Here is a 19463-nt window from a genome sequence, read left to right as displayed (position 1 = left end):
TCCTCACGCGGCCTCCATTCGCTCGTCCTACGGTCAGCCGCTGCCCGCGATTGGCCGCAGACCTTGAAGCAATGCCGCTCAGCCTCTCGCTCTCCCGCCCGCGCTTTCCACTCGAGCCCTTTTGCGCAACCTCTTCCCGACTTAGTTGGTTCTCTTTTCTCGAGGAGGCGGGCTGAAGAGAATGGGAGAAACCCGTTCGGCCGCGGCGCAGGCGCAGGCGCCTCTTCTTGACCCCGCCCCTACCTGTAGCCCCCGCGCGCAGAAGCCGCCTCGGGCGCCGCCTGTCACGCGCAGCCCTTGAGTGCCGCGAGAGAGGAAGGGCGGAAGAAGTGCGCGCGCCCCTTGCCAACGCTTCCGTCGAAGGGCGCACAATATATAAAGGGTCTCGCGAGGCGCAGGTGGACCATGTCGGTTTCCCCAGTGAAGAGGCAGAAGATGGAGTCGGCCTTGGAGCAGCTCAAGCAGCACACCACGGTGGTGGCCGACACAGGGGACTTCCACGGTGAGGGCGGCGAGAGGGAGGAGGGGGCGGCGGCGGCTGAGCCAGCGGGGTCTCTGAGGCTCCAAGCTTCCATGCCTCCGAGGAGCCGGGTGCGCGGCGGTGGCCGTCGGTCCAGCGCAGACGCGCCGGGTCTCGCTCTGCTTCTTTGGGTGCAAGAGTTCCGCCTCGGGTCCTGGGAAACCGGCTAATGGCGTCGGGCGGGAAGGGGAGACGCAGCTGAAGCAAATTGGATTAACGAGGCTTTCTTGGCCAAGCCGGCGGCGCTGCTTCCTTGGGGAGGAGGCAACAACGCCGAGCCGCCGCTGCTGCTCAAAGGGTCGTGGAAAGGGCATAGGTTCAGCTGCTGCATCCCTTTTGGGTTTGCGTCCCTGAGTGAAATCCGGCAAAGTGGCTCCCTGTCTCCCATAGTCTGCCGCGTGCCTTCGATCATTTGTTTAGGAGCATATTAGTTGTTCGGTGGTTGCTGCCATAGCTGCCTAACCCGAGACGGCAGAGTCAAAGTTAGGGCGGGGGATGCGCGTGTTTGGATTTTTTTCGGTTCTTGCAAACTTCATGCACATCTGAAATGGACTCGCTCACGGAAGGCTTGTACATGGGTTTAGTAGGTGCTGTTGCAGCTTTCAGATTGTTGGAAGCAGGCAATCCATAGACCCAGTTTAGCTCTTGAGCGTGGAGGAAGCAGTTGCTGAGCCAAGATCTTCATTAAATTCTGCTAAACTGAATTATGTCGAAGAGCAATGCAGTATAAATTAAATATTTTTAAAAGTAGCCAAAGCTAGCAACATAATAAAAGAGCCAATGATTTCAGTAGGACGACTTGCTTGGATATACGGTAATCCTTTCTCCTCTAGTGGCGACACGCTGGGCCAGTTTAATAATTACTTCCCTTTTTCGGCGATCACTCATAGCCGAGGTACACTGGGCACCAGCTCCAAGTCTAAAAGTTAAAGCCTCTTGCTTGAATTGAATCAATCAAGTCAATGAACTGCAGGTTGTACTGGGATGCTGTGATGCAGGTTCTTGGCCCAGCACTCACTATGACTTTCTGCAAATCCCAACTCAGTTCTTGCCTGTTGTAATGAAGTACTGTATGCTGTTCATTAACAGAAAATATAGTTTCTGATAAAAATTGCTTCAGTAATGAAAAAAGTTTTTAAATGAAGTTAATCTGAATGCATCCATGCTTGATGTATTACAGTATTTTAATATTTTTTGGGAAGCCACCCAGAGTGGCTGGGGAAGCCCGGCCAGATGGGCGGGGTATACCGGTAAATAATAAATTATTAATTATTATTATTATCCTATAACTGAAGGCAGAGTTGTATGCATTCCACTACTTTGCTGCATAGAAATTAGAACTGTTTGCCAAATGCAACATTTATTGATTCAGAAATTAAATTGCTTAAATGCAGCCTTGCCCTTTTTTATAGCAAGTATGCACAGCCCAAAATAAAAGCTGAGCTAAACAGACAAGGTGTATTTTGTAAATAGTCTAATGAAAGACATTGAAATCTTCTGTTACTGAACAGGTTACTGCATCCTGCTAATGATTACTGAATTGGCAAATGCAGAAGGGAGAAAATCCTGAAAATTATGAATAAGAAATTCTGGGACAGGAGATTCCCTGTGTTGTGTTGCTGTAATTTGTTAAAGTTTCATTATAACGAATAAGAAATGTTTCACAATGTATTTTCAAATTTGAAGCATTATGGAAAGGGAAGGAAGTGGCTTAAGGTGCAGAAACAAAACTAGACCTGCATTGCTACTGAATATGTATAGTGTCAGGGATATTGAAATTAGCCTTGTCAAATAACTCACTTCCAAAATGGGCAGAATTGTGTGTAGCCTCTTTCTGGTGAGGGTACCGTAACTTATTTGTCAATCACAGAAAACTAATTTTGTGCTTGAGGGCTGCTGTGTTCATCCAGTAAATGTTGCATAACATAGCTAAGAATGTCACAAAGGTTGATGGACATATTGCATTATTGTGATGCCTCTTGTGCAACTTTGGCGAGAAAACTGGCATGTCCTTAGGGTAATTTGGAGATGATTATCAGTACAAAGGCATTTCAGATTACAATGACTATCCTTCAGTTAGACCCAGCTGTAGTTTCACATGTGAAACACAGCCTTCTAGTAAGTGTGTTGTTGCCTTCAGATTTTCAAAATGGTTTCACCAGTTTAAGGAGCAGCTGCATACAGAGCATGTTACAGTTATCCATCCTTGAGCTTACCAGCATGTGGCCATAGCTGGTGCATCAGTCAAAAGTTGGTAAAAGGTTGCTGGCTTTGGGGGGCACTTGGGTCTCCATCAATGATGGTTCTACAAGCACCGCGAGACTATGCATCTACATTTTTTAGGGGAGTGCAACCCCATCCAGTCTGCCTGTTTCCTGCACCTGGAAGCCACCCAGCCATGGAATCTTTGTCTTGTAAGGATTCAGCTTCTAGTTATTGGCCCCCATCTAGCCAGGTATCAGTTCTGGACTTGTACATTCTTACCCGACTTGGGAGGGGAAGGGGGTGTCTTCGAAGTTGTGCTTTACATACTCTAGGAGACCCATCAGACTTCACATAGTTCCCTACTTTATTCATTAAAAGTAAACACTTGAGCTAGTATTTAGGAAATCTATAGACCATTTTTCTGTATACCGTTCCTTTCACATAGATGAACAACAATAAGAGGGTTGGGTAGAAGGTAAACTGTGATCCAGTAATGGACCAGTAGCAAAGTTTTAGCTGGGTTTCTTGTACTGTATACCGGTAGATCTTTCTTTTGTAAACAGGTTGTAAGAATACACTCCTGCTTTATACATTCAAAATATTGTGGTAGACCACAGGTATTCAATTACTATGTAGTGGCTTCACTGGCTTGGTTTACATGTCGTGCTGTGTCACATCATGGCTCAGGCCAAGTACATGAGTGTGTTGGATCCTGGAGAGGAACTTACAGCCACTTCACTCCTCTAGTCCTTTTTGCTGCTGGGTCAAGCTGTCCAAAGGTTGGCTTAGTGCAGTGGCTCGTTTTGTGACTGGTGCTCCTAGCACATTCTCCAAATTCACAGTGTGCCCACTAAGTCCATAAAATGTGGGTGACCTCTTAGTGTGATGGAAATCAGATCATTAACTGCACAAGACTGAAGTTGTTCCATATCTAAACTACTGTATAAGACCCTTCTGCTTTAAAATGGATTATCTCTTCAAAAATCAAAGTTCAACTTTGCTTTGTTAATCTTGGGTGTTGTGCTGCATAACTATTGTCTGAAATAAAACTGAAATGCTACAAAGAGGTATGAATAGTGGGTGGAACATTGTTTACTTTAGCTTGCAATGAGTAAGCATTTTTGTTCCTTGATCTAAGGAGTTGGATCAAGCATTTAGATTCTACATTCACATGTCTGAGGGATTACATACTATAAAGTGCATACTAATATGCAGTATAAGCCAGAATTCTGGATCTGTGAGTGATAAAGTATTACAGAAAATGGGAAATGGCATGCAGTATTAAGGTAAGGGAAGAGGAGATGAAGGAAGTAATGCTTCCTCATTCTTCAAAAATAAGGAAGTTCATAAACTGAGTAGTTTGCATAACTTTGACTTCTTCATTGTTGGTCTTCATTTTGATTCTCAAGGATGTTCATATCCAAATGCTTGAGAGAAAAATATGTAAGCACTAGCCCAACTGCTTTCTCTATGTTCTGAACAAATGGTGATCATTAACAAAATTGTGCTAAAACTAGTAATTCCATAGATGCCAGTTGGGAAGAACAGACCCAACCAAGTACTGTAGGTAATGAATGACACACATCAGATATAGTGGCTGTATCTCTTATGTAAATTAACTGGTCCTTGCTAGGGGGAGACAAGATGGTAAGGAAACAGTAGAAACCTTCATTTTCTGTCCTTACGTTGGTTCCTATGTGGCGAATATGAAGTTTGTTATACCTGTGTGTAAATTGCATGAGTTCTGTGGGCAGGTAAGGTAAAAAGGATGGTTAAGTCCAGTCAAAGGCAACTATGGGGTGCAGGGCTCATCTCACTTTCAAGCCGAGAGAGCTGGCGTTTGTCCATAGACAGCTTTCTGGGTCATGTGGCCAGCATGACTAAACAGCTACTGGTGCACAGAGGACTTTGACAGAAGCCAGAGCACATGGAAATGCCATTTACCTTCACATTGCAGTGGTACCTGTTTATCTCCTTGCACTGGTGTGCTTTTGAACTGCTAGGCTGGCAGGAGCTGGGACAGAGCAACAGGAGCTCATACAGTCACAGGTATTCAAACTGCCAACCTTCCAATCAGCAAGCCCAAGAGGCTCAGTGGTTTAGACCACAGCGCCACCTGTTTCCTGTGGGCAGGACCACTGAAGGGATGGAGCAACAGAACTTTGTTCATTCCTCTTCCCTCTTTGTCCATTCTGTGCCCTTGACACACACCTCACTATTGTCTTTGATATTTTCAAGACCTATGCTAACAGGGCTTTCCCTCTGCCTGGTGCAAGTATTTACACCAAGGTGAATTATTTACACCAGCTCAGCTGGGGCCTAGGGAGATACACCACATCCTAACCTATCCTAATTGATGTATTTGGGAGTCAGGGTTGTGCCTTTAGACTGGTATACCAAACTGTCCTGAACAAGGCATAGAATTTGAAGTCATGCTGTGTTTTTTGTATGGAGAAGCATTCTGGCATATGATGCCCCTACCTGCAGTCTAAAAGTGGTACAGCTTATGTTTGCCATTTGAGAACTAAGCTTCCAATTCTTAGTCACTGTGGGGTTCAGTCACGCTTTGAACAGCAATCTGACTAATTGATTCCCAAACTTGGCATCTGCTTAATTGTTATTAACAAGATTATGGTTCTGGAATAGCAAATTAGCTAAGTTTACTCCACCCTATCCCATCTTTAAAACAAATTATTGTCATGCTAGCCAACCAGGTTTTTTTTCCTGATTGCTTTTGTCTCCCATAGCTATTGAGGAGTATAAGCCTCTAGATGCCACCACCAACCCTTCTTTGATACTTGCTGCAGCCCAGATGCCATCCTACCAGCAACTGGTGGAAGATGCTATTGCATATGGGAGGAAACTTGGTGGGTAAGTCCATTAGTATTCTGTCAAAGGGAACATGGTGGGTAAGTGTATTCATATTCAGACTTGGCAGCTATGACCCCTCATGATGGTACCATTGTGTATTTTCTTCTGGCCCTCCTGTATTGTAATTTAACGGCATGTCATCTCCCTCCAAGAAAAGGTTATGGCTATCAGAAACCAAGACTAAACCATAGTTCAAACAATTAGCCATTCCCAATTGAGCTGTGGCCAATTTTTTTGGGACATTATCATCACATAATCATTCTTTTTCCTGGATATTCATTATTCTCTCTTGTGATCGTTTATTTCCAGGTCAGAAGATGACCAAGTTAAAAATGCTTGTGACAAGCTTTTTATATTGTTTGGGGCAGAAATACTGAAGAGGATACCTGGTCGTGTGTCCACAGAAGTAGATGCAAGGTGTGTGTCTCCTGAATTGCCTTCTAGGTCTCTGCCTTAAAATAAAGGAACCCGGCTGCTCAGCAGTTCCTCAGCTGAGCCCCTCTTGTGTAATCAATCTTGGCATAATTCCTTGTTGGGACTAATGGGAGGAGGGCCTTCTCGGTAATCATGCCTAAGCTCTGGAGTTCTTGCTCATGCCTTCACTACCACCATGATCTTCTGCCGTGTGGTGAAGCTCTTGGAGGTGTTTTTTAAAGAAAGGCCTTTGTGAATAAGATGCTTGCCAGCCCTGTCCTAAGCTGTTTGTTATTTATGTTGGTGATCTTATTTATGCTATTGCTTTTATAGAATATGTAGAACATGTATGTATAGAACATACATACATACATACTAGAATTAGTAGAAAGGTGCCTGCACACCATATTGCCATGAGTACACACATTGTAAAGATGTGCTCCTAACATGGGTATAAACAGCAAAATAGACATTGCCACATAAGGGTAAGTGCTGACTTGACAAATTATTCTGCTCAGTATTTTTGTGTTAAAAAGAGTGTGTTTAGCTGGACAGAGGAAATCCCAGAAAATTCAGAGGCACCATTTGTTTCTTTTTCCAAAATAACAAAACATTTAACAAGAACCTGGTCACAAGTCCAGTTATGCGCTAAGGTCTCATCTCCACACAAATACAAACCAATAGATTTGTAACACTTCAAGCTTAAACACATTAATGCCAAATGATTTTCTACCTACTACCATGAGCTACTACCCATGATTAATGGAGAAATACTATACAGTAAACTAAAAAAAAAAAAAAAAAGATGAATGCTTGCACATTTAAAAAAAATTCTTTGGTTTAAAGGTTGTCTTTTGACAAGGAAGGCATGGTGAAGAAGGCCAGACACTTCATAGATCTTTATAAAGAAGCAGGAATTAGTAAAGATCGCATCCTCATCAAGCTGTCATCAACATGGGAGGGCATTCAGGCTGCCAAGTAAGTTTGTGTGTTATGCGTTAATGCAGTATAGATGCAACATACAGTGGTACCTCGTCTTGCGGATTTTTTGTCTTGCGAAGCACGGATGCACCCTGGTTTTAAGAAAAAGGAAACAAACTCGCAAGACGTTTCGTCTTGCGAAGCAAGCCCATAGGGAAAATCGTCTTGCAGAGTCGGCAGAAGAAGACTGGAAGAAATTTAAGGACTATCTAGGGAAATATTGTAAAATTAATGAATGTCAGAATGACGTTGGTTAGAAAGTAAGTGGTTTTCAGCTGTAATGTTTAAGATAATTGGGGGGGAAGGGTTGAAAATTAAGTGAAAATTAATGGTGAGGGTTTGCTGAATTAATAACTTAAATTGGAATACAAAAAGGGGAGGTATGAGGAGGTCTGGAAAGTAAGTTATAAGAAAATAAGTAAATGGAATTTTATGTGTTTTTTAATTGTTTTTAGTTTTGTATTTTTGTTATTTCTTTTTGTTTGTGTTTCTTTTTTATTATGAAATGTTAATAAATATCTTATTTTAAAAAAGGGAAAATCGTCTTGCGATGCAACTCAAAAAACGAAAAACTCTTTCGTCTTGCGAGTTTTTCGTCTTCCGAGGCATTCGTCTTGCGAGGTACCATTGTAATCTAATACTAAGCAGTCACCTCTTATTTTCAGGGGCCTGCTCCTATCCAGACTGAAACACCTGTAATTCAGTTTCTGATATGAAACTAGATTGTCAGAGCTGGAGGTTGTTTTTTGTGGGGTAAATACTGACAAATCAAAAATTTCTAAAAGTTAGTAATTTGAAAATGTATGTATGTAGTAATTTTTTTTTTCCAGCAGTATAATTATAGTTGGTGGGGGGAGCAATTCTCTTCTAAGGCTGTGTCTTTTAACAGGGTTCTGGAAGAGCAGCATGGGATCCACTGCAACTTGACCTTGCTGTTTTCCTTTGCTCAGGCTGTTGCCTGTGCAGAAGCAGGAGTCACCCTCATTTCTCCTTTTGTTGGGCGTATTCTGGATTGGCATGTAGCAAATACAGACAAGAAAACATACGAGCCATCAGAAGACCCAGGTAATTGATTGACTGTGACAAACATATTAAGATTTTAACACACTCAAGCCCAAACATATTAAGATTTTAACACACTCAAGCCCAAACATATTAAGATTTTAACACTCAAGCCCAAACATACTAAGATTTTAACACACTCAAGCCCAAACATACTAAGATTTTAACACACTCAAGCCCAAACATACTAAGATTTTAACACACTCAAGCCCAAACATACTAAGATTTTAACACACTCAAGCCTAAATGCTTAGTTTTTTAAGAGGAAGTTGTTTTTTTTTAAAAAAGAGTTGAGGTCTGAGAGTTTCTTCAAGGCTAAGTAATTTTAATTCGTATTATTTTTTAATAAAAAAAACACCCTACTCCATATTCTTTTATAGGTGTGAAAAGTGTCACTAAAATCTACCATTACTACAAAAAGTTTGGCTATAAAACTATTGTGATGGGAGCTTCATTTCGAAACACTGGAGAAATCAAAGCACTGACTGGTTGTGACTTTCTCACCATTTCACCAAAGCTTCTGGGAGAGCTCAGTAAAGATACCAGCAAGCTAACCCCGATGCTCAGTGTCAAAGATGGTAGGTTGTCTTCTTTTATATATTGTGTGTGATAGTCTTGCAAATTATTTTACTAAGGATGATTAAGTAGGGTGACAATATTGTTCATTACAATGTCCTTCATGTGTTTAAGGGTTGACTTCTACATTACAGGGTAAATCAATTAAGATATTCCTTATCACCGTATATATCTTTGAAGCATTTTAAGGGGCTGTGACTCCATGTAGACTCCGGCATCAGAGGGATTGTAATCTAATAGATTTAGGGACACTGGTGGCCCTGTGGGTAAAACCTCAGCACCTAGGACTTGCCGATCGTCAGGTCGGCGGTTCGAATCCTTGCGGCGGGGTGAGCTCCCATTGCTTGGTCCCAGCCCCTGCCAACCTAGCAGTTCGAAAGCACCCCCGGGTGCAAGTAGATAAATAGGGACCGCTTACTAGCGGGAAGGTAAACGGCGTTTCCGTGTGCTGTGCTGGCTCGCCAGATGCAGCTTGTCACGCTGGCCACGTGACCCGGAAGTGTCTCCGGACAGCGCTGGCCCCCGGCCTCTTAAGCGAGATGGGCGCACAACCCCAGAGTCGGACACGACTGGCCCGTACGGGCAGGGGTACCTTTACCTTTACTCTAATAGACCCCAGAGCTTGATTTCTGTAAGAGTTCAGAATAAACATTGCTGTGGGTGCTGTGCAAAGTTGAGCAGCACCAATTGCTGTCTTAGCATTTAGTGATTTTGTGAAAAGGACTCCGCACCCATTAAGAGCTGTTCTATCCAAATAGCCTGCTAGATTTCTAAGATTCAGTAGCTTTGTGCATTCTTCATTTCAGCTCAAGCATCTGACCTGAAGAAGATCCATCTGGATGAGAAGACATTCCGTTGGCTCCATAATGAGGACCAAATGGCTGTGGAGAAGTTGTCTGATGGAATCAGAAAGTTTGCTGCTGATGCAGTTAAATTGGAGCAGATGATAAAGGTAACATTATTTAAATGGGTTTTATCTTCTTACAGTCTGCTATACATTAGGTCATATAAGAATGTGGCTTATTTGCAGCTTCTGTTTCAGTTTCATTTCTGTTTACCAATGGAGATGATTAAAACATGATAATTCCATAAGACTAACTGGATATTAGAGATTAGCATTATTGTTTAGAACTGTCAATATCCATATAGAATACTGAATTTAAACAGTGCTTTATTATATAAAGCAGTATAAAATGTTGATAAAATCAGTATTAAATTGACGAGATCTATTAAAGCCTAATCCATACTGTTTTTCAATTATACAAGTTGAAAACACACATGTGAAACTATTTTCTGGACGTTTCATATGATTTGCCTTCTGTTAAATGCTTGAATTTTTTCTTCTTCTCTTAGGAACGAATGTTCAATGCTGCAAATGGAAAGTAGGCATGCCAAACTTCTTGGAAGATGTATGGCTGTACAAGCTGCATATGAATGGATTTTCTGTATTCCAGGCTTTTTATATGATTTTGCAAACTTAACATATTCTCAGTGTGTTTGGCACTTTTCTATATCAAAATTGATACTGCTGTGGGGGGATTTGCAGATGACTAAAGGACCAATTGACTGGAAGGGTTTCCCTTCAAAATGATGGTGGTAGTGGTAATAATAAAATTATTGTGGTACAACAATGCTTTCACGTATTTGTACTAAGTAATAGGTATGATGTTTCATTCCTACTTCGTAGAAAGGATAAGTTGATCTTGCCTACACTTACCATAATGCAGGAAGTATGTTGAAGAATTCTCATCAAAATAGCTGAAGACTTTATTCCTATGGATGGAGTCATAGCGCTAAGCAAGATGTTTGTTTGTTTCCTTACATACAATTATGATTACTAACCTAGCTGTACCAAATGAACTTGAATAAGCAATGATTAAGGATCATTATGGTTTGAAGTGAGACTTGCAAACTGTAATTGTAATCATGATTTGATGTCTGAATTGATGAGAATTTGATCTCTTAGGAATGCAGCACTTAGGTACGTAGCTGTAGTGTAAACCTCATGTTTGGAAATTCAAATGGTGGCTTGGTATAGTGCCAGAATATTGTATGACTAGAAATCTGCCCTGTAGTCTATACATGGTTTACAATACCTAAGCCAGCCTTAACAGGTAAATTAAAATTAATTTCACAAAAAAACATGGCCAAGCTGCTACTAGCAGCTAAGAAGAGCATTTGTCTAATCATTTTGTGAAACAGCTATATTACATGTTACTTCAAACCAGCCTTTGCCAATTTGAAGCCTTCTAGATGTTGCCTATTACAATTCTGATCAGCTACAGGCAAAAGTCCTTACACTACAAACTTTTAAGAGGGTGAAATTATATTTATTGAGTCCAACTTCAACAGCTTCTCTAACTTCTGTGGTCATAAAAAAATGGACTTGTACAATCATGGGTGCTACAAAAAAACTAAATCAAATTATCTTGAAAAGCATTAAGCGAACCAACCAGCACACACACCACAGCCACAAGACCAAATGCCTTTCCATTCAATTGTTGTATTTCCACTTTATAAGAATCTTCGTGGTCTTTGCCTTAAAAAAAAAGTTGAGTTGACATTATCTAGAATAATTTTTGTAGTTTACTGAACTGAAGCTTATTTTAACTTTCAGGTAATCTCAATACAGCAGTCTTTTTAGCACCTGCCATCAAACTCAAAACTCCTAGGTGAAAGTGTAACAAATACTTTACTTTGTATTGTTAGTTTACAGTTGCGGCAATTAACGATAACATAATACCATATAGTCCTGGCACAAGGATGAGGATTTGGACACATGGATAACTAACAAAGTAATAGCTTCAAAAATATCTAATTCAGGTGTTCAGCTGTTGACAGAGCTGCAAACCATGGTATTTCATGTTACTTTTCAACCAGGCTTTTAAGAATCTGTATTAACACAAGATGGAACAATGTTTTTCAAAAAAACAGGAAAACATAGTTCAATTAAGGTTTTTACCACATGATTTACAGTCCCCATCCTTACAACTGTGCAGTATTCTCCTTTCCATTTCTCAAAGTCGAAGACGACTATTCATCCCATTTACAAAGAGCACCATCATTTTCTGCTGAATGAAAGTAGAACATAATAGTTAGATCACTGTAAACAGCTCACATCTAAACTACAGTAATAATTTGCTAGAAAAAAACCAAGCAGCTAAGTATCAGATATCTGCTTCATCTACTTATCCATAATTGACCAGGTTATTTTAAAAAATGAAACTACTAGATTCATTTTTTCTTTGAAGGTTGAGTTTAGCTAGCTGTAACCAAATAAAATTTTAATTCTTAATATAAAACTAGTCTCCCCCTCTCAGACATACACACATTAGCTAGAATACTCCAGAACTGAAGGGCTATGTCGGCAGTGGCACAAAATTTTACTGAAACTTCCCCCACCTTTTCTTACCTGCCATTGCAAAGAAAAATAAGGTTCTGGACAGCTGCGACTGTAGAATTTTCATTCTGTCCAGTGACAAGGTGTCTGTCCAATACAATATGCACTGCATCTGCTTTGCTGGCTGTATTGGGAGAAAATATTCATGTCATTTACATACTACAACCTCCATTTCTCTGACACTTAAGAAAAACTATACACAAGTATACACACACTGCTGTTTATCGATTTAATTTCATCTTCCTAATAAGTTGATTTGTTGTTGTTTTTTCAATCTCTTACAAACCATTTTTATTGTCCTTTGTGACTTGTAAAACCCAAGCAATTATAGGGATATCTATAACATTGGCCAGGCTCAGATTATGATTTAGATTATTCCATGTGAGCCACAGTGACTCTTGTGCTTGTCTTTCCCTCTCCTTAGTGTTTGAAACAAATAGAATGAAATTTTCCTATTAATCTTTTAAAATATTGCACAATTGTGTGCAAGAGCATGCTGAGGGTATATAAGAACACAGTGGATCTTAACTTCTGCCTGCAACAACATTAAGGATCACTAGAGGGCTCTCCAGCAGGGCATTCAGATTCCACTCATGAACAAGCTTGACTTCATTTCTGAGATGGTCAGTGGCAAAGACTGAAATCTCCAAGGTTGGGAGATTTACTGTGGAATGCTGGGCTGTTATTGCTTCCATGTTGCTGAATGTTTTAATGAGAAATTTTGACAAGCATTTTCTAACTTCCATTTTAAGTTCTTACATCTGCATTAGATTTTGCATTAATACAGTAGAGCCCAAGCATTTCTTGATCACATTTACTTAATCAACTACTGATTAAAAACCTGTGGGAACAGAGCCTTAAATGACATACCGCTATAGATAGCTCCAGAATCTTTTGCAAAGTCCTCAAAGATAATAGGCAAACTGGCAAAACTAGGCAGTCTTATTAGTTCATACACACAGGGCTGGAAGATACAAGAAAATAAATATGTCACAAAACACATAGAGGAAGATACTGTTTTCAGTGGGCTACCCAACACCTTGACTAGATTCTTGCAGAAATACAGGACTAGGTTGACCTCAGTCTGATCCAGACAAGCAGTTCCTAACCAAGACACAGGATCAAACCACACAAAACACATTAGTGGGTCACAGGACTTAATTTTAAAGCCTATCCCTGCAATAGTTCATAACACTCCTTTTATACCTGAGCATAAAATAAAGTTATTTCAGTAAACATGCACCTTTCTATCCCACTGCTGGCATGTCAACAGAAAATTTAAGTACATGGTTTCCCTCACAGTTAGTATTTAAAACTACAAAATGCATATGGCTATGTTTGTATTGATTATACTGTGATCTTATTGAGATTATTTTTCTAAATTGCTTTGAGGAGTCTTTTGGCTTTTTTTTTTTTTTTTTTAGGTAAATAAATACAACTTTATCAGTCATTTCACCTTGCAGTGACCCTGAATTAAACGCCAGTAAATATGTGCTTGGCTTCACTGAAAACAGACTACTATAAAAGGCTTGGAGCAGATCTGTGGTTGCAATCTGGGAAGCCCAAGGGGAAATCCACATATAAAATGAAGACAAAGGCTACTTCTTACGGGACTCATCAGAACAGAAACTTGAGTTTTAGAAGAGTGATATATGAAAAGTCGTGATTTGCTTAAACATACTGCACCTACACCTGTTAAGCTGTATTCCTGAAATACCCAGGATTTGTCCTCATTTGTGGCACAGCATAAGGCGGCAGCTCCATGTCCAACAGCACATATGGGTTCTACAAAGAAAAACAGCTTCATCTAAAAATCCCTATTCAGAAAAATTACAACTGCTTTCCCCCCCAAGAAGTTCAAAATGCTACAAAATATTCTTCCCATCTAACTGACTTCAGGTATTTCTGTGATGCAGTCCAACTCCTATTAGCCCCAGCCAGCATGACCAATGAACAGAGATGTTGGAACTATAATCACAACAATATTTCGAGGGCCACAGGTTCTCCAAATCTGAACCACTCAGAATGACTGAGATTTGACTGATAGCAAACATTGCTGGGGGGAGGGGCTGTGTAAAAAAGAAGTGGAAAGAGGTTCAGTGTTGGTATTTGTAGATTAAGCGATGCACATCCACAATGTTAGGTTCTAAACTGGCTACAATTGTTCTTATGTTACTGGACTGAGTTTGCACTAGTTTGCTACTGTATCCACATTATCAAAATTTTCCTTAAGGCCTCCTGGATGTTCACCCCTACCAGGAAGAGAGATCTTAATTAGTCTTAGCAGTTTATATGCTTCCCAGTCTAAGATGCACAAAGTGTACAGAATAAAGCATAAATCCCCAAGGAGGTTTACTTACTGTTTTCAGAGCTGAAATGCTGCAATATTCTAGCTAAGTAACCACTGTTTGCCAGATCCACCATGGCACCAGGACAGTCTGGGATCAACAAAGCATGGTATCTGGCACCTAGGGAGGAAGAAGCAGCAAAGAAGCTTACGGCACTTGCAAGTTCTGTTTATTTCAAAACCAGCTAAAGGTTTATCAAGGTTGACAGGCTGGCAGAGATGACTCCATGTGTTAGCGGGTACACCCCAAAATATTTCATGCAACCCCATTCACCCCCCAGCTTTTAGTCACTGAAGTCCTATAATGTGCAAATTAAATCCTTGCTCTCCTAATAATGGCCTTTGCCTTCCCCTTCATTCCCCCAAACCAGTATTCCTGGAGTTGGCACTACAGGAACAGTGCCTTTCTACAAATACATGTATGACCCCTCTCCCATATTCATTGCCCCCAGTGACCTGGCTCTTACTTTACCTGCTCCAACGGCAGGTGTGATTTTGAAGGTGTAAAGAGTTGTTCCACCTTTTCCCTGTTCTGCCCATCAAGGGGATTACCATACCTGGAATGAGGGGTAGAGCCATTTACTCCAAACCAACCACAGCCTCCAGGGTGCAACAAGGTGCAAGAGGACAGCTTTGGAAACAACCCTGCAGCTGACTTCAGAAGAATAGTTGCTGCTCTCCTTCCCCACTGTGTCCCTTTCACAGGCAGCATTGTTCCCACAGCAACACTATCTCTAAGTGCACGCAGGAATGATTCTTCATTATGGGGTAATTGGAAGGGGCCTGTTCAAGAAAACATTGGAATGGGCTCTATTGACCACACTCCGAAACTATTAAGAGCAGGCTAGATTCCCTTTCGCCCCAATGTTTTCTGTTTTGAGGTCACACTGAAACAGGACAGAATGTCTGAAAACTGCTCATGGCCATGTTTGCGTCTGAAAACTACAGACAAACCAATTGCCCATCAAATAAAAATGAGAGGCAACATTATGGAGGGGGCTGCCTTACGAGGATTTATGCTCCTATTTCAGGTCTTGTTCCTCCCCAAAGTGATCTGGTAGGTCACTGGCAGAAAAATGTCAATTCAGATGCAATGGGAAACCATGGTGAGCCTTGGGTTTAAGGCACCCTCCCATCACCATTTCCTTTGCAACCATATTGCAAAAATATTTTAAACTAACCACAGTTCCCTCAGGGAGCTGAACAATGTTTGTTCAAGCTATAGTTTGAAAACAAGCCAGGATCCCAAACCACTCTTTGATCCTGGTTTGTTATCACAAGTTACAGTTGAAATAAACCACAGTTCGCCAAGCTTAGATATCACAGGAAACTGCTGTCAGTTTAAAAGTGAAAGTGCTACCTTTCCATTTCCTCTTGGATGCAAAGGAGTGGAGGAAGGAATGTGTGAGCCAAAGATCTGCCATGGTTTACTGTCGTAGAAGGAAACCATAAAGGTAAAGGTAAAGGTACCCCTGCCCATACGGGCCAGTCGTGTCGGACTCTGGGGTTGCGCGCCCATCTCGCTTAAGAGGCCGGGGGCCAGCGCTGTCCGAAGACACTTCCGGGTCACGTGGCCAGCGTGACAAAGCTGCATCTGGCGAGCCAGCGCAGCACACGGAAACGCCGTTTACCTTCCCGCTAGTAAGCAGTCCCTATTTATCTACTTGCACCCGGGGGTGCTTTCGAACTGCTAGGTTGGCAGGTGCTGGGACCGAGCAACGGGAGCACACCCCGCCGCGGGGATTCGAACCGCCGACCTGATGATCGGCAAGTCCTAGGTGCTGAGGTTTTACCCACAGCGCCACCCGCGTCCCTAGAAGGAAACCATAGTTCCCTATCATATCTGAATGCTCTCTGTCACAAATACAAGAGAGGTCTTGAGATTGTGGCAAACAGAAAAAAAAACTTTCTATCTAAATCATTGCTAAAAATGCAAAAGAAACAGTAATAGCATCATTCTCAGCACATGCTCAACAATCACATTTAAAATCAACGAGTGCTTAAGTTTGACAGAGTTGGCAGCAAGGAACACTATACTGTGTAGATAAGAACAGTTTCTGTACAGAGAACAGACCCTGGCTGAGTTGCAAGTTAAAAGATACCTCACCATCTGTTGATTCCAGCTTGGCAGGATTTGCGTAAGATTTCATTCGGAAGTCCTGGATCCAACGCATGTTTGCTTCATTAACACCAGTGAAATCAATTGACTTTCCCTAGCAGAATCATTGTTCAAAGCTCAATTAATGAAAATATGTGAGGAAAGACTAGTTAAATGCAAAAGTTTATACATGGCAAGGCTTGATAAGCGCACCCATTTTTTTAAGACATACCATTTATTGGTGATTGACTGAAATAAGATAGACAATTCATATGCAAACAAGTGGTTCTGATTTTGTAAAACATGCACAAAGCTACACATATGAACAGCACTGCAGCTCAAACCTATGCCTCTCCCTTTCCCAAATAACACAGCCTAAAACTAATAGTTTCCGCTTAAAAGACCTATATTTACTGCCCTGTCTCTTTCCAAAGTCAGAGTCTGATGTAGAATCTGATGGTGGAAAGACACCCTCCCCCCTCAGGTAGGGAGAGGAGAGAGCAGGCTAGGGCTCTCAGGTAAGATAACAGTACAGGGATGGAGAACTTCAATGCAAAAGCCACATTTCCACCTGAGCTACCTTCTGGAGGCTGCATGCCAGTGGAGTGCAGGGCCAGAGGCAAAAGTGGGCAGATCAAATATTAAGAATATAGGTTTGTGCAGTACGCTAGTTTCTACATACACTCTTGTATTCATGGGCATCTGCAGGTATTTATCAGGGAGAATGTGAGTAAAAAACTCAAAGCAGGAAGTACGGTAGGCTAATTTTGTACAAAAAGTGAGGATAAAAGTACCTGTACTTTTTGTCTCATCACACACACACACACATACACCATGGATGCCCATGCCTCTGTCCAGATAAGCAAGAAACATTTTCAGATTTGAAGGACATATTCCAGTTAGGCAAGACGCTCAAAGAGGGCGCAAAGCAAGTCAATGAAGGAGTATGACCTGGGGAGAGTCCCAATGGCCTCCTGGGGAGCCACATTTGGCTCTTGAAAGTAAGGCTCCAATTTCTGTAGCAGGGGATGAAAATTACTTCCTGCTACAAAGAAAAAAGAATCAGCAGCCAAGGACTGTTTGTGCATTCTTCCCTCATGTTACAAGGCAATATACCCGGCAGCAGAACACCATGCATTTTTGGAACCTAATGCACTTCCACCCAGCACCCAGGGCCACCTCTTTATTCTGAAAGTTTTTGTGTGGAATGTATCTTTGGAGCCCAATCCCTTCACCCAATCCTCCCACCGACACATGTGATTTTGAGGTATGAGCTGCTTGCTCTGCGATGCAGCTCCCTCAACAATTGTTTCAGAGACAAAAAAAATGATCTTCACTGGTCGAGGAATAAACCTCATGGATTTTTGCAAGTTCCGTTTGTTTTAAATGAGCCTAACACTACTGTCTGAAATTTACTGCAACAATATCCACAGTTAAGTATTAACATTTTTTACCTACCCCTGGAGTAGCAACCTGTAGATTAAAAGCAGAGCTTGCCAGGGTAAAAGAGTGAAGGAAGGAATCAGCAGATACCCCTGGAGAACAGGAATAAAAAAAAATGCATATTTCGTTTGTTTTCAAGTGCACATTTTTCACAGTACTAATCTACTATTTCTGGTGGTCATTTTTCTCCTATAAGGAGCATTTTAATAATACACAACATTCATAATAGTATTGAAAAAGACAACCAGATTAGGATGCTGGTAGTTGCCCCAAACAGACAAGCAATTACATCAACATCTAATCAGTTTTACAACTCCAGGAGAGAAGAATTGTGACAAACTATTTCATGCAGCAGGAGAGCTATGCAATAAGAAAAAGCCACATCATAAAAGTAAAAAAAGGGGAAGCAGAGCTCCAGGCAGGGAGCATTATTAAGTAGGTTGCATCCACACCATACATTCAAAGTATCCCTAAACCACTTAACAGACACAGAGAACTCCAGTCTCTTATGGTGGCTGACTTTACAGAGGAACTTCAATCCCCAGAATCTTTTAACAAACTGCAGTTCCCAGGATCCTCCCCGAGTGTTTAAGGTGGCATAAGAGCATTTTCAATGTACAGTATGGTGTGGTGTGTAAGGGGCAATCTCAACAAGCCAGCTTCAGGCACAATTCATACAATATGAGTAAGGATTTCAGGCTCGTATCGGAGACTAAGAGTACCAGAATGAGAGTATGGCAGGTGTTCCGGATTGTTACAATACAAAAAAAAGGATTGCCATGTTTGCTTGTGCAGGAAGGCAGGCCCGGCCTCCCCTCTCCCGTTTAGGGTTGCAATTTTATTTTATTTTAAATTGTTTATTTTGCCAGGGCTCCTACAACTCTTCCGCGACGGACAACAACAATGATGATAACAATAGAGAAATGACAAGGTGACCTCGCCCCGCCCTGCAGAAATGGGAATGCCGCTGGCGTGGGTTGGCTCCCCGCAGCCTCCCTCGGGCGCCTCCATCCCGCCACCCCCGGGTCCTCCGAGCAGAAGCCCCGCGCAGCTCCGTCTCCGCCTCAGGGTGAGCCGAGGAGATAAAAAGCTCAGAGGGGCGCCCGCCCACCCGAGCTCGCTCTGCCCGCCTCTCACCTGCTGCGGCCGCGCTGGCCACGATGAGGCACGTCGGCTTGCTGAGCCTCTCCGACATGGTGGCGGCGGCGGCGTCCGCGGAGCCTCCCCGCGGGAAAGAGGAAGCAGGCGGCGGCCGCCTTCTCATGCGCTCCCGGGCCGGCGGAGGTGGGGAAGCCCAGCAGCACCTGGAATGCAAGCAGAGAGGCCTATCCCCGCTCCGCTACGCCAGGCTGCGCTTGCGCAGGCGCCATGATGCGCGCGGCCCCTGTGAGGCTGGCGCAGCTGAGGGAGACGGGCCAGAGTCAGGTGGGGCGTCACTGCGGGGCAGGGCGGTTCCTCCCTCCGCCAGAGCGGGGAAGCGGGTGCGATGCCTTGAAGGCGGCAGCAGCAAGGGTGGATCCCTCCAGCGCCCGAAACAAAGCAGGCG

General features: G+C 42.4%; 2 protein-coding genes across 3 annotated transcripts; one reads left to right on the top strand and one right to left on the bottom strand.

Annotated features, from left to right (window-relative positions):
• Positions 1–220: 220 nt before the first annotated feature.
• TALDO1 (transaldolase 1) lies at positions 221–10260 on the top strand. Its single transcript, XM_083698333.1, has 8 exons — positions 221–502; positions 5473–5596; positions 5906–6013; positions 6857–6988; positions 7881–8056; positions 8434–8631; positions 9436–9581; positions 9983–10260. Exons 1-8 carry the CDS (start codon positions 406–408, stop codon positions 10013–10015), a joined length of 1014 nt encoding a protein of 337 aa, XP_083554459.1. The 5' UTR covers positions 221–405; the 3' UTR covers positions 10016–10260.
• Positions 10261–10937: 677 nt separating this feature from the next.
• Positions 10938–19459, bottom strand: GATD1 (glutamine amidotransferase class 1 domain containing 1). 2 transcript variants are annotated; one of them, XM_083698593.1, is made up of 8 exons: positions 19055–19459; positions 17933–18009; positions 16484–16589; positions 14390–14497; positions 13720–13814; positions 12900–12993; positions 12042–12153; positions 10938–11700 (listed from the first exon to the last, which is right to left on the bottom strand). In XM_083698593.1, exons 1-8 carry the CDS (start codon positions 19179–19181, stop codon positions 11691–11693), a joined length of 729 nt encoding a protein of 242 aa, XP_083554719.1. In that variant the 5' UTR covers positions 19182–19459; the 3' UTR covers positions 10938–11690. The 2 variants fall into 2 exon arrangements, with proteins under 2 accessions (XP_083554719.1, XP_083554720.1); XM_083698594.1 differs by having other exon boundaries at positions 10938–11697.
• Between the last annotated feature and the right edge of the window lie 4 nt (positions 19460–19463).

This window comes from Podarcis gaigeae (assembly GCF_964106915.1).
Source record: "Podarcis gaigeae genome assembly, chromosome: 1".
NCBI lineage: Eukaryota > Metazoa > Chordata > Lepidosauria > Squamata > Lacertidae > Podarcis > Podarcis gaigeae.
Note: the sequence above shows the minus strand (reverse complement) of the source record. Positions and strands in the feature narration are given on the sequence as shown.